Source organism: Mandrillus leucophaeus, unplaced genomic scaffold, assembly GCF_000951045.1.
Source record: "Mandrillus leucophaeus isolate KB7577 unplaced genomic scaffold, Mleu.le_1.0 Scaffold160, whole genome shotgun sequence".
Taxonomy (NCBI): domain Eukaryota; kingdom Metazoa; phylum Chordata; class Mammalia; order Primates; family Cercopithecidae; genus Mandrillus; species Mandrillus leucophaeus.
This window is the reverse complement of record NW_012101588.1, coordinates 2,621,893-2,636,214: the sequence shown is the minus strand read 5'-3', so window position 1 is coordinate 2,636,214 and position 14,322 is coordinate 2,621,893. Positions and strand designations below refer to the sequence as shown.

Here is a 14,322-nt window from a genome sequence, read left to right as displayed (position 1 = left end):
TGTCAGCATCTACCATACATAACTGGTCGCTTATGACTGCTGTTTCACTCTAATCTTTCATTCTTCTCATTCTGACCCTAGAGATGTCAGGCAAACAGAGAAAAAAGGAGGAAGAAAAGGGAAAGAACACATCACTCCTCCTTTTCCACGCTGATCCCTGGATGAGACCTGAGCTAGAGAAAAGGGAAAGCTTTGATTTCCATAGAAGTTTTTATCTAGACTGGACTGCATTTTTAAAATTCTTAAATATGAAGCTATTCAAATCCCTGAAGGCAAAAGAAAGCTATGGAACATCAAAAGGCTAGGAATGGGGATCCAACAGAATTTGTGTAAAGGAACTGGCAGAAATTTTTCAAGCTGTTTCATGATTGTGCCCTACTGCATTGCATCCATTTTAGAAAATGCTTACACTTTTAACTGTTTAATCTTTCATATCACACAAGCCTCACCTTTGAAAAAAGGCCTTCTGCCTCTATATTATATCCTTTAAGGTCCTCGTGTAATTTCTGCAAACACTGTATGACTCTTCTTTGATGTTCATCATCCTTTAGCTCATGAGCTTTGATCAGAAAATCATAGTGGTCCAGAGGTCCATGGCAAACGGCCAAAGCTTTCAAGTAAGTCTCTGAAGTGGCAGTTGGGGCCATGCTCTCAGATGTCTGAACTGTATAGGCTATAAACAAAAACATATAAAATTTTAGACTTTCTTAAATACATTTCACAGTGCTCTACATGTTTCATAAGGGTCAAATTCAAACTTTTAACTAGTTACATCTATTTGAGCAGTTTTTGTAAATGTCATTTTGATAAAAATAATATAAAATACATTTTCAGCCAGGCATGGGGGCTCACGCCTGTAATCCCAGCACTTTGGGAGACCAGGGCAGGTGGATCACTTGAGGTCAGGAGTTCAAGACCAACCTGACCAAATGTTGAAACCCAATCTCTACTAAAAATACAAAAATTAGCCAGGTGTGGTGGGGCATGCTTGTAATCCCAGCTACTTGGGGTGCTGAGGCACAAGAATTGCCTGAACCTGGCAAGCAGTAGTTGAAGTGAGCAGAGATTGTGCCACTGTACTCCAACCTGGGTGACAGAGTGACACTCGGTCTCAAAAAAAAAAAAAAAAAATTAAACAATGAATATATTTCTAATTGTTTTATTTTAACAAAAGGGAATAAACCCCAAACCCATAAACTATAATTGTAACCTCTCTTCCAGAACGCCTATTCCTACCACAGCTTCTGCTTTGCTTCCAGTCCACTAAAAGAGCCACTGGTGCTCCTCATCTCCTTCCCAAAGCAAGAGAGTTGCCTTTCTTTGACTTAGCCCTAATTCTGGTTCTTAAGCACCAAGGCAGAGACATCAAGATTAGTCCCAAGGGTTTTCCACTGCTCCTTAATTCTCTACCCAAAGACAACACAACATTCAGATATTACCACATCGATTTCAGCCCTCTGCTTCTAAGATGTTTTTCTGTTTTCCATAACCTTTAGGGAGTTGGACATGGAGTTGAGACACAGCAAGAGTGTCTGCTTCAAAGCAGGGTGGTGTTCTGATCCTATTTTTAGTCTCTCCTAGGAGAGAAATGATTGTGGCGAGGTCCAACCATAATTCCATTCCTTATCTGGGGCAGGTTTAATGAGCAGCTAACTCCTTCTCTACTGTTTAGAAGCAACAATAAACAGCAGCAACCTGGCACATTTTTCAGAACAAGATTTCCCAAAGGTACTCTGCCAGCATTTTATTCATTTCATTGAACATTGTGTTTCCTTTATCACAGTAACATAAAAATTACTTTAGTGAAAAGAATTAACAATCACAATGTTAGGTCCATGTTTTCCCCAAAAGAGGGGGAAAAGTCCTTAAATATACTATGAATGTTGGAGATAGGGACGGCTGTCTTCCATTATTTGTTCCCCCTTTCTAAATAGAAGTTTTAGCTGGATGCATGGCTGCCCAAATACATATTACATCTCCTAGCCTCTCTTGCAGTCAGGTATGGCCATGTGAGCAGGTTCTAACAATGGGATATGAGCAGAAACGTGTGTAGTTCTGATATACCCCATTAAAGGAAAAGGGCATATCCTCCTGGCTCCCTTTTCCTCTCCTCTCTCTAACTGGAGTGAAAGTGTAATGACTGCAGCTGGAAGAGGCAATGAGATGCACACAGAATGTTGAATAAAGCAGAGCAACAAGATGCACAAAGCCTGGTTCTCCAACAATGCTGAGCTGCCAAACCAGCTCTGGATTGCCTACCTGGATTTTTATGTAAAAGAATAATCAACTTCTGGCCAGGCACAGTGGCTCACACATGTAATCCCAGCACTTTGGGAGGTTTAGACGGGCAGATCACTTGAGCTCAGGAGTTCGAGACCAGCCTGGGCAACATAGTGGGACCTCATCTCTACTAAAAATAAGAAATTTTAAAAAAAAAATTTTTTTTTAATTAGCCAGGCTTAAAATTAGCATGTTCCTGTAGTCCCAGCTACTTGGGGAGGCTGAGGTGGGAGGACAGCTTAAGCCCAGGAGTTTGAGGCTGCAGTGAGCTATGACCTACACCACTGCACTCCAGCCCGGGCAACAGAGTGAGACTCTCTCTCCAAAAGAAATAAAAAGTGAGTAATAAACTTCTATCTTGCTTTTAAAGTAGTGTATAGCCAGGCGTGGTGGCTCAAGCCTGTAATCCCAGCACTTTGGGAGGCCGAGATGGGCGGATCACGAGGTCAGGAGATCAAGACCATCCTGGCTAACACGGTGAAACCCCGTCTCTACTAAAAAATACAAAAAAAACTAGCCGGGCGAGGTGGCGGGCGCCTGTAGTCCCAGCTACACGGGAGGCTGAGGCAGGAGAATGGCGTGAACCCGGGAGGCGGAGCTTGCAGTGAGCCAAGATCCGGCCACTGCACTCCAGCCCGGGCGACAGAGCGAGACTCTGTCTCAAAAAAAATAAAAATAAAAATAAATAAATAGTGTGTAATTGGGGTCTCTGTTACAGAAGCCTAAGTTGTACCCTAACTGATATAGGTGCTTAAGGCCTGTAAAAGAGAATCTAAGGGCATCCTGGAACACTGGGCCCTACAGCACCAGGATAAGGTTTGGGTTCAATGTTGAAGCTGGAGATGCAGGTTGAAAGTCCCTAAATGTTCCCGGCAATTTGAGATATTTGCCAGTGTGACATAATAAGAAATATATTTGATCTTTGTCCCTGTTCCTTGGCACGGAGTTCCTAAAACCCTTGGAATTTCCTGAGTAATAGGAGTGTTTTCTGTTTTTCATTGCATCACACCTGAATTTATGTTAAGGAGGTGACTCTAGGGTGAGGCTGGTAGCCGGAAGGACCAAGTAGGTAGAAGGTTGGAACTTGCAGCCCCACGCACTGACCCCAGGAAGGTGGGGCTAGAGATTGGCTCTGTAAACACTCAAGGAGACTTGGAGAGCTTCTGGTTGGCGAACACATCTAGGTGCGTTCAACCTCTAGGTATCCCCCTAAGCATTTCTTCTATTGGGCTCCCTGAGTTGTATCCTTTATCACAAACCAGTAAGCATAAGCAAAATTTTTCCCTGAGTTCTGTGAGCTATTCTAGCAAATTATCAAATCTAAAGGGGAGGAAGGTTATGGGAATTCCCGATTTTGTAGTTGCCAGGTAGATATGTTGGTAGCCTGTGCACCCCATTTGCAGCTGGCATGTGAAATGGGGGCATTCTGTGGGACTGAGCCCTTTTACTTGTGGGATCTGATGCTCACTTCAAATAAAGAGTGTCAGAATCAAATTGAACTGTTGAATACCCAGTTAGTGTTACAGGATTTGAGAATCTCGCAAGAGAAAAACGCTCTTCTCTACCCCCTCTTTTAGATTTCTGGAGTCAACCAAGGGAGAAACTTCAGAGTGATTACTGATATATTCCTCTCCCTCCCACAATCCTGTTCTCCACTCCTCAACCAGGTTCTCAGCCAATCAATCATCGATGCTACTCAATTTTGTATGTGAAATACTCTCTAATTTATTCCCTTCTCTCCTTCCTTATCCTACCACCCCAGCTTGAGCCCTTTAAAGGAAGCAGGGTCTCTCTTAGGGCCTGCCATGCCCCCTCAATGTGGAAAAGAAAAATCTGGAATTCCTTCAAGGGAAATTCCAGACACCTAGCTAGCCCTGAGAAGTAAATGAGTCACTTGATAAGAAGATAATAGGAACTCAAAATAATGGCCAAGGAAGTTAGAGATGTTCTCCATGGAAACTAAAGATAACATCTTAATATATGTCACTGAGTTGTTTTTCAGAAACTCCAACCCCTACCAAACAGATCCACTGGCACACAGACCTCAGATAAGGAGGAACTGAGGACTGAATTCTGACCACTGTTCTTTGTTCTAAATTTCTTCCTGAGAGGCCTGAAGGAGGTTATGCTCATGAGCCAGAGCTAACATTCTTTTCTGTTGACCCCAAATTTTTAGACAAAGCTTTGTTTCCTTAACCAATTGCAAATCAGAAAATCTTTTAATACAGCTTTGACCTGCGGGCCACTCCCTTCAAGATATCCCACTATTTTAGGTCAAATCAATGCATAGCCTCCACATACTGATGTATGACTCTGATCGCCACCACTGTGCCAAATTTACCACTACCACGATCTGTAAAATATCTTCCACCAACTCTAGGGCTGATCTTACTAAAATCCACATGTGATTTTATCAATCTTTGGCTTGAAATTTATTTCATTGTTTAAAGGAGCGGCCTTTAAACTTTATTTTAATAGCCATACCTTTCTTACATACAAAATGTTCCATAGAATCCTGTTTATTAAAGAGAAAAGTGGGAAGGTGGGCACAAAGTCCCACCCTCTTCATATCCCCCTCATTCACATACCCACACCACCCTATTTCCCAACAGCCTCACTTTAGAGGATGATATTTAGTACAAATAATGTACAGAAAAGGGTTAACACAACAGGCCTGAGACTACTATCCACAGAGCATATTTACTTATGTCTCAAAATAAATAAATAAATAATACCTAATTTTTAAAAGTTGAGGCTGGGTGGAGTGGTGCATATCTGTAGTCCCAGCTACTTGGGAGGCTGAGGCAGGAGGATCCCTTTAACCAAAAGTTGGAGGCTGCAGAGCACCATGATCATGCCTGTGAATGGCCACTGCACTCCAGCCTTGGTAGCATAGCAAGACCTCATTTCTAAAAAAAATAAAAATAAGATAAATAAAAATTGTTTTGGCCAGGTACAGTGGCTCACGCCTGTAATCCCAGCATTTTGGAAGGCTGAGGTGAAAAGATCACCTGAGCTCAGGAGCTCGAGACCAGCCTGGAAAACATAGTGAAACCTCTGTCTTTACAAAAAAAAAAAATTAATTAGCCAGGCATGATGGTATATGCCTGTAGTCCTATAGGGATTACTACTACTAGGAATTACTGCTACTCGGAGGGTTGAGGTGGGAGGATAACTTGAGCCTGGGAGGTTGAGGCTGCAGTGAGTGGCGATCATGCCACTGCACTCCTGCCTGGGTGACAGAGCAAGACTCTGTCTAAATAAATAAATTAATTAATTAACTAAAAATTGTTTAAAAGTTATTCATAGGAAATATCAGTATTGTGGGCAAAACATACTGATTCTCTTGACATCTGCCTTTGGAGAGGCTTAAAGTATTTCTTTTATTTTCACTAGCCTAACATCTTGATTTAATAGTGTAGACTTCATTCCCAGTTTTCAGAAAAGAAAACCAAGGTACAGTGAAGATGAGGCATAAATTCAGCTAGTCAGCAGAGATAAAAAGAGAATCAGTCAGGCAAGATACTCAAGGCTGACAGATTGGCCAGCTTAGCCCTGGATAGCAGCTGTATAAATTGAAATACAAAAGACTTCTCAAAAGCTGCACTAAATTAAATCTGTTACTACATCAGTGTACACAAATTATGTGATGCTGCTGCCATATTATTTTGATTTGTATTAATTTGTCTTATTGTACTCCAAATGGACAGTGGGAAAATGCCATTCGGAAGTTCTACACACTAATCTACAAACATAAATGAAAGATTTTAGGAACCCAAAAAGTCTGCGCTATTCTTTCGAATACTTCAATTTTGTACCTTATTTCACTATATTCTCCTAAACTAAGTTTCAGGAAGATCCTACTATATTCCACAGCCCACTTGCCGCAAGATTTAATCAGTATCTTGTGTCCTACATCTGAATAACCTATTAAAACTTCCTTGATACTGTAAAAATTATTTCTATTTAGTTTTACTTTCCCCAGGGAAAAAATGAGTTTCCTCAAGCTTTGTGTATAGTTGTAATTACTTTCATTTTCTCCAATTTTTTTAAGTAAACGTAACCTCAAGATGGTATTATCTGCATAATACAACAAAAGATGATACTTAGAAACTAGACCAACCTTGGGTCTTTCTCTTATCTCTTCCCAGTTCAAAATGCTTTCGTCTCTTACGGCCAGCATTCTCTTAGATCTGCAGTTGGGCTCAACGCATTCAAGTCTCAGCACAGTCTTCTTTGTGTTTTAGCCTTTTTCTGGAAAATCAGCTTAATCTGCCTATGATAATGATAGCCACTCTGCTTCCTGTCATAATGCCACTTTCCTTGGGCACACAGAGAATCCTTGCCCTTCTTATTCTGATCTTGTCGTGAGGTTGGTGCTTGCCACATGCCACACGTGTTACAGAAAGTCTAGAGGGTTTTAGAGACATTCATCATGTTTATGGGAATGCTATCTGCAAGAAAAGAAGTGATTTCTTTCCATTTTTCCATTTTCACCTTAAAATATAAGTTTGGAACAAATAAAATTCTCCTGAAGCTGTGGAGTCCAAAGTTTATGCTAATATGCTCCCCTTGACTAATCTTACTTCATTAAACAAATAATATATAATAAACTGAAACTGTCTTTACAAAATTATGACAGTAAGAGAAATCTGACATAGTCAACTCCATCTTGCTTCTGACCTCCAAGCTCTGCTTGATCATTCCTGGGCACAGGCCAAGCTAACTTTAGGAGGAATTTAGTTTATAGTTTAACTTTAAAATAATGACCACAATATTATTGCTCCCTCCCTTAAGCTAACCCCACCCTTTCTCAAAAACCAAAAGCCACTTTTGTAAGACTAATGAAAGCCCACAAGAATAAAATTATGGGAGGGGCCTGAACTCTGCTAAAATGTAGGCCAAGTTTCCACACTCCCTTACTGCTCAGGGGTCATGTGGCCAGAGGTCACAAGATTTGTGACTTCTCCAACTGCTTCTACAAATAACATTACTGTTATAGAACCTAAGATTGGTTTTGCTGAAATGTCTTTCAGACTGACCCCACCTGGACTCATGACTCAACTGGTCCTGTTGTCCCACGCAGAGTTGGACTCAGCACATGAGGATCAATTTCCACATCCCTATTATTTCATCCCCAACCAATCAACAGCGCCATTCCCTAGCCCCCTGCCCATGAAACTGTCATAAAAACCCTCAGCTCCAAGCCTGCAGAGAGACTGATTTGAGGAATAACTCCAGTTCTCCTGTGTGGGACTGCCTTGCATCAGTTAAACTCTTTTCTCTACTGGAATGCCACAGTCTCAGGGGATTGATTTTTGTCTGTACAGTAAACAGAAAGAACCCGTCAGGTAATTACAAATTCATAATCATGCTCTTCTTAACGGCACAATCCAAAAAGAAGAGGCAATCCAAATTGTCACTGATACCCTTACAAGAATTGTTATATAATAAATATAGGGCTTTTCTTCTTAACAAGGTCTGAGTTAGCATCCACGACAGACTTAAGGGGAGGTAGGTGTCTGGAAGCCTCTTGAAATTAAAAGAAAACTGTATATTGTATATTTCAAAATTAATAATGGATTTTAAACGGTCTCATCACAAACATGATAAGGAGCTGAGGTGATGAATGTTATTAACTGGATTTAATCTTTCTAGAACATATACATCTGTTAAAACATCACAATGTACCCCATAAATATATACAATTATTTGTCAATTAAATTATGAGTTCTATAAAAGAAAGAAAATTATGTGTGAGTATGCTTAATCTGAGGCAAGTCATCTAAATATACAACTTTCCGATTTTTAAACAAGATAAGAACCAATGTTTTATAAATTTTTTTTGGCAACAGGGTCTCTCATTCTGTGGCCCATGCTGGAATGCAGTGGCATGATCACGGCTCACTGCAGCCTCAACCTTCCAGGCCCAAGCTATCCTTCCACTCCATCCTCGTGAGTAGCTGGGACTACAGGCACACACCACCATGCCTGGCTCATGTTTCATTTTTTATAGAGAGGGGTTCTCCCTATGTTGCCCAGGCTGGTCTTGAACTCCTGGACTCAAATGATCCTTCCGCCTTGGCCTCCCAAAGATCTGGAATTATAGGCATGAGCTACCACATCCAGCCCAAGAACCACTGTTTAAAAAAGAACTGTTGGCCGGGCACAGTGGCTCACGCCTGTAATCCCAGCACTTTGGGAGGCAGAGGCAGGTGGATCACGAGGTCAGGAGATCGAGACCATCCTGGCTAACATGGTGAAACCCCATCTCTATTAAAAATACAAAAAATTACCCCGGCGCAGTGGCGGGCGCCTGTAGTCCCAGCTACTCGGGAGGCTGAGGCAGGAGAATGGCGTGAACCAAGAAGGCGGAGCTTGCAGTGAGCTGAGATCGTGCCACTGCACTCTAGCCTGGGTGACAGAGTGAAACTGTCTCGAAATAAATAAATAAATAAATAAATAAACGAACTGTTGGGTTGGGTACAGTGGCTCATGCCTATAATCCCAGCACTTTGGGAGGCTGATCACTTGAGACCAGGAGTTTGAGGTTACAGTGAGCTATGATTATAATACTGCACTGAGCCTGGGCAACAGAGGAAGCCCCTATTTCTAAAAAAAGCAACAAAAAAGAAAGAAAAGAAAAGAGAACAAGGAAGGAAGGCACGCATACAGAATCTGAGGCCCTACCCCAGCCCTCTGAATCAAAATTTGCATTTTCAACAAAATACTTAGGTGTTTTACATGCACATTAAAGGTTGAGAAGCACTGTGCCAGGGAATGACCAGAGACTCCTACAGATTTTCAGGAAAAAGCCTTTCTGTGAAAAACACATTCAGTTGACACCTGAATGCCAAAAGGAGTCACCCATGAGAAATATCAAGGAGAACATCCCAGCCTAAGTTTATAGATGAGGAAAAGTGGAAATGGAAATGAGCTTCATATTTTCGAGGGAAGAGAAAGGAAGTTTATATGGTTGATGTAAATAAGCAAGGTAGACTATGTGCTACAAGAAGAGGTTGGAAAGGACAATAAGAGGCCCAGCACAGTGGCTCACACCTGTAATTCCAATACCTTGGGAGGCTAAGACCAGCAGATCACTTGAGGCCAGGAGTTCGAGGCGGGCAGATCACTTGAGGAGGGTGGATCACTTGAGGCCAGCCTGGCCAACACGGTGAAACCCCATCTCTACTAAAAATACAAAAAGTAGCTAGGCATGCTGGTGCATGCCTGTAATCCCATCTACTCACGTGGCTGTGGCACGAGAATCACTTGAACCCAGGAGGCAAAGTTTGCATGAGCCAAGATCACCCTCACTGCACTCCAGCCTGGGCAACAGAGCAAGACTGTGTCTCAAAAAAAAAAGTACAAGCACTAAATGATGTAGGGCCTTAAAAGCCATGGTAAGTAATGCAAGTTTTTTAAGTAGGATTGAGAACAAGGAGAAAGTTTTTCTATTTTGTTGTTTTTTTTATTTGCTTTTTTTTTAATTAAACTTAACCCCTCTAAGCAGAAGAGGCTGAGCGCGATGGCTGACGCCTGTAATCCCAGCACTTTGGGAGGCGGAGGCGGGCAGATGGCCTGAGCTAGGAGTTCAACAGCAGCCTGGGCAACACGGTGAAATCCCGTTTCTACTAAAATACAAAAAAAATGAGCCACGCGTGGCGGCGTGTGCCTGTAGTCCCAGCTACTCGGGAGGCTGAGGCAGGAGAATTGCTTGAACCTGGGAGGCGGAGGTTGCAGTGAGCCGAAATCGTGCCACTGCACTCCAGCCTGGGCTACAGAGACTCCGTCTCTAAAAAAAAAAAAAGAAGCAGAAGAAGGTTTAGATCAGGGTACAAGATATTATTGAAGATAATAAAGATTGATAAAAGATTGCTTTAGAAAATAAGATTAGGAATGTAAAGTGGAAGCAGAATGTGTGAATTATATAGTATGTGAATTATTTTCTTTTGTTTTTTCTTTTTTTAAGCTGGAGTTCCACCCTTGTTGCCCAGACAAGAGTACAATGGAGCGATCTCAGCTCACTGCAGCCTCCACCTTCTGGGTTCAAGCAATTTTCCTGCCTCAGCCTCCTAAGTAGCTGGGATTACAGGCACCTGCCACCATGCCTGGCTAATTTTTCATATTTTTAGTAGAGATGGGGTTTCACCATGTTGGCCAGGCTGGTCTCAAACTCCTGACCTCAGGTCATCCACCCGCCTTGGCCTCCCAAAGTGCTGGGATTACAGGCATGAGCCACTGCACCCAGCTGTGAATTATTTTCAATAAAACTACTATGCATTTTTTTACGTGACAGTAGAAATTAGGAAACTATTCAAATAGTTAAGAGATATCTATGGTCTGGACACAGTGGATCATGCCTGTAATCATAGCAATTTGGGAGGCTGAAGCAGGCAGATCACTTGAGTCCAGGAGTTCAGGACCAGCCTGGGCAACATGGTGAAACCCTGTCTCTACAAAATATAAGAAACTTAGCCAGGTGTGGTGGTGCACACCTGTCGTCCCAGCTACACAGGAGACTGAGATGGAAGAATCACTTGAGCCCAGGAAGGTTAAGGCTGCAGTGAGCCGTGATTATGTCACTACACTCCAGCCTGGGGAACAGAGTGAGACCCTGTCTTAAAGAAAATAAATAAATAAAAGAAAGAGAGACAGAGAGCAATGTCTATGATTTGGACCAGAGAGTTAGCATTGTAGGTTGATAGACCGAGATCATGTAGCTAATAACAGTAGCAATTGCTAACCTTTACTGAGTATTTGCTAAGTACCAGGTTGCTTTTCTAAGGAATTTCTGTACATTAACTGATTTGATCTTCACAACTACCCTTTGAGGTAGGTACTAATATATCCCTACTTTAAAGATGAAGAAACTGAGGCACAGAGAGGCAAAGTAACTTGTCCATGTTCCCAAAGCCAGGAAGTGGCATTTGTGCCCCACAGTACAGCAGGAAAGCAGGATGTTATAGTAGTGGAAGGAACGTGGGCTCTGGGATAATAACCTCCGGGTTCCTCACCTGACTCCACCGTTTCAGCTCTAAGTCATGATAATGTTGTTCTCCATGGTGGACTGAGCATGTGATCACCACCCTGGCCAATGATACCTAATGGGGAAGTTACCTTCTGGCAAAGTCTTCCCCGATGCGCTTCAAAAGGAGACCAGGACAGGGACTCGCTCCTTCCTGCCTTTGTACTTCTACCTGTGAAATCAGGATACTTGGACTGCTGCATCTTAAGAACATGAGAGGAAGGCTGGGTGCAGTGGCTCATACCTGTAATCCCAGTACTTTAGGAAGCCAAGGTGGGAGGATCACTTGAGCACAGGAGTTCAAGGCCACAGTGAACTATGATCTATGATCGACCACTGCACTATAGCCTGGGCAACAGAGCGAGACTCTATCTCACAACCAAAAAAAGAACATAAGGGGAAACATTTTGACACAGGCAAGATAATCATAATCTTGACATGTCATAAAGCTTAATTGTATTGACACTGTTTTCACATAGCTAGGGTGATAATAGCAAAGGGAATACAGGGCCTATGTGTTCTTTGGTGCTTTAGGTTGGACTGGATAAAATATCTTTATTGTATTGATATTCTTTTTTATCATTATTCCTTTATTTTAGAGACAAGGTCTCACTCTGTTGTCCAGGCTAGAGTGCAGTGGCTGAAGCATAGCACTGCAGCCTCAAATTCCTGGGCTCAACTCCTGGGCTCAAGTGATTCTCTCAACTCAGTCTCCCCAGTAGCTGGAACTGCAGGTACGCACTACATGCCTGGGTAATTTTTTATTTTTTTTACTTTTTTGTAGACACAGGGTCTTACTATATTGCCCAAGCTGGTCTTGAACTTCTAGCCTCAAGTCATCCTCCTGCCTCAGGCTCCCAAAGTGCTGGGATCACAGACATGAGCCACTTGCCTGGCCTCTATATTTGATACTCTTTAGAAACGTAGGGAAAATGAAGGACCAGAATCTTTCAACAGAAAGTAAACATTTTCTTTTTAAAATTATATTTTAGGCCGGGCACGGTGGCTCACACCTGTAATACCAACACTTTGGGAGGCCGGGGCAGGCGGATCGTCTGAGATCAGGAGCTCAAGATCAGCCTGGCCAACATGGTGAAATCCTGTCTCTACTAAAAACAGAAAAACTAGTTGGGCATGGTGGCGCATGCCTGTAGTCCCAGCTGCTTGGGGGACTGAGGCAGGAGAATCACTTGAACCCCGGAGGTGAAGATTGCAGTGAGCCGAGATTATACCACTGCACTCCAGCCTGGGTAACAGAGCAAGACTCGGTCTCAAGAAAACAAAACAAAACTATATATATATTATATATTTTATATATATATACACTATATATTATATATAAACTATATATTATATATAAACTATATATATAAACAAAACTATATACATTATATATATTATTATATATACATATAATGAAGCTTTGCTTCATTCTTAAGGTTATTTTAATACTTGGGGTCAATATTTTTTGAGAATTCATCTCCAACTGCATACTCAAAATCAATAAAGATGTGGTACAATGTGCAGAAAACTTACAACTTACTAGTAAAGTGGCGTTGAGCTAGAAACATTCCATAAAAAATTTCCAACTCAAAAACACCCATGATTAAAGAATTGAAAACATGCAAAATGACATATGTCTACACAAATGTAAGGTGTATCCAAAGTAAAGAAAACTATCCTTTTGGCTAGGTGTGGTAGCTCATGATTGTAGGAGGCCAAGGAGGGAGTATCACTTGAGTACAGGAGTTCAAGACCAGCCTAGGCAACATGACAAGACCCTGTCTCTACAAAAAACTTAAAAATTAGCTGGGCGGGGTGGCATACACCTATAGTCCCAGCTACTCAGGGGGGGACTGAAGTGCGAGGATCACTTCAGCTTGGGAGGTCAAGGCCACAGTGAGCCATGATCATATCATTGCGCTCAGCCTGGATGACAGAGTGAAATCCTGTCTTAAAGTAAAAAAAATACAAAATTTTAAAAAGAAAAAATAAAGAAAATTCATGAGGGACAACATTCTGGAAGGTAAAGAAAAAGAAAACTAACATTAATAAGTACCTACTTGGGCGGATCTCTTGAGCTCAGGAGTTCAAGACCAGCCTGGGCAACACGGCGAAAACCCATCTCTACAAAAAATACAAAAATTAATTGAGCATGGTGGCATGCACCTGTAGTCCCAGCGACTAGGGAGGCTGGGGTGGAAGGATCACCTGAGCTCTGGAGGTTGAGGCTGCAGTGAACTGAGACGGTGTCACTGTACTCCAGTCCGGGCAACAGAGGCCCTGTCTCAAAAAAAAAAAAAAAAAAAAAAAAGAAGTGCTTACTGTATAGCCAGTGCACAAATAGCACTTTCTGTATATTATCTTACTTCTCCAGAAAAACCTAAGTTAGGCATTATTATTCCTTATACATGAAGAAACCAAATACCTTAAAAAGTTAAGTGAATGTCCAAGCCAGGATCTGAAGCTAAGTGACCCAAAACACCAGGACCTCCCTCTCACTCAAACAACCATAGTACTATAAACTAATGAAAGCTGTGCTCCCATTTGTCACAGGCAGGTAACAGAAAATCAAAACACGAACCTCTTTCAGGCTGTCATATCTGAAGTACTCAAGCCTCCTAGAGCAACCAACAACCCACTCCTCCTGGGTCTCCATCCTCCTCAACCTTGCTAGAGCTTGGCCCTGCCTACACACTAAGGTCAACTGCCTCTACTAATAAGTGGCACTCTTCTAAAGCCTACCAGCAGCAGGAGCTTTTTCTATGAAAAGCCCAAAGCCAAAGTGTTGGAGGGAAGAAATTCCTTTTCCTTCTTTTATTTTTTTGAGAAGGAGTTTCACTCTTTCATCCAGGCTGGAGTATGGTGCCATAATCTCCACTCACTGTAACCTCCACCTTCTGGTTTCAAGCAATTCTCCTGCCTCAGCCACCCGAGTAGCCGGGATTACAGGTGCTCGCCACCACGCCCCCCTAATTTTTGTATTTTTAGTAGAGACGGGGTTTCACCATGTT

The 14,322-nt window shown here is 42.1% G+C and overlaps 1 protein-coding gene across 1 annotated transcript in view; it reads right to left on the bottom strand.

The window, feature by feature from the left end:
* Positions 1-14,322, bottom strand: part of LACE1 (lactation elevated 1) — a 236,386-nt gene that overhangs the window by 199,308 nt on the left and 22,756 nt on the right. Inside the window, exon 2 of the mRNA XM_011975943.1 lies at positions 450-673. Within this exon, the coding sequence (XP_011831333.1) occupies positions 450-673 (224 nt within the window). The remainder of the gene's footprint in view (positions 1-449; positions 674-14,322) is intronic.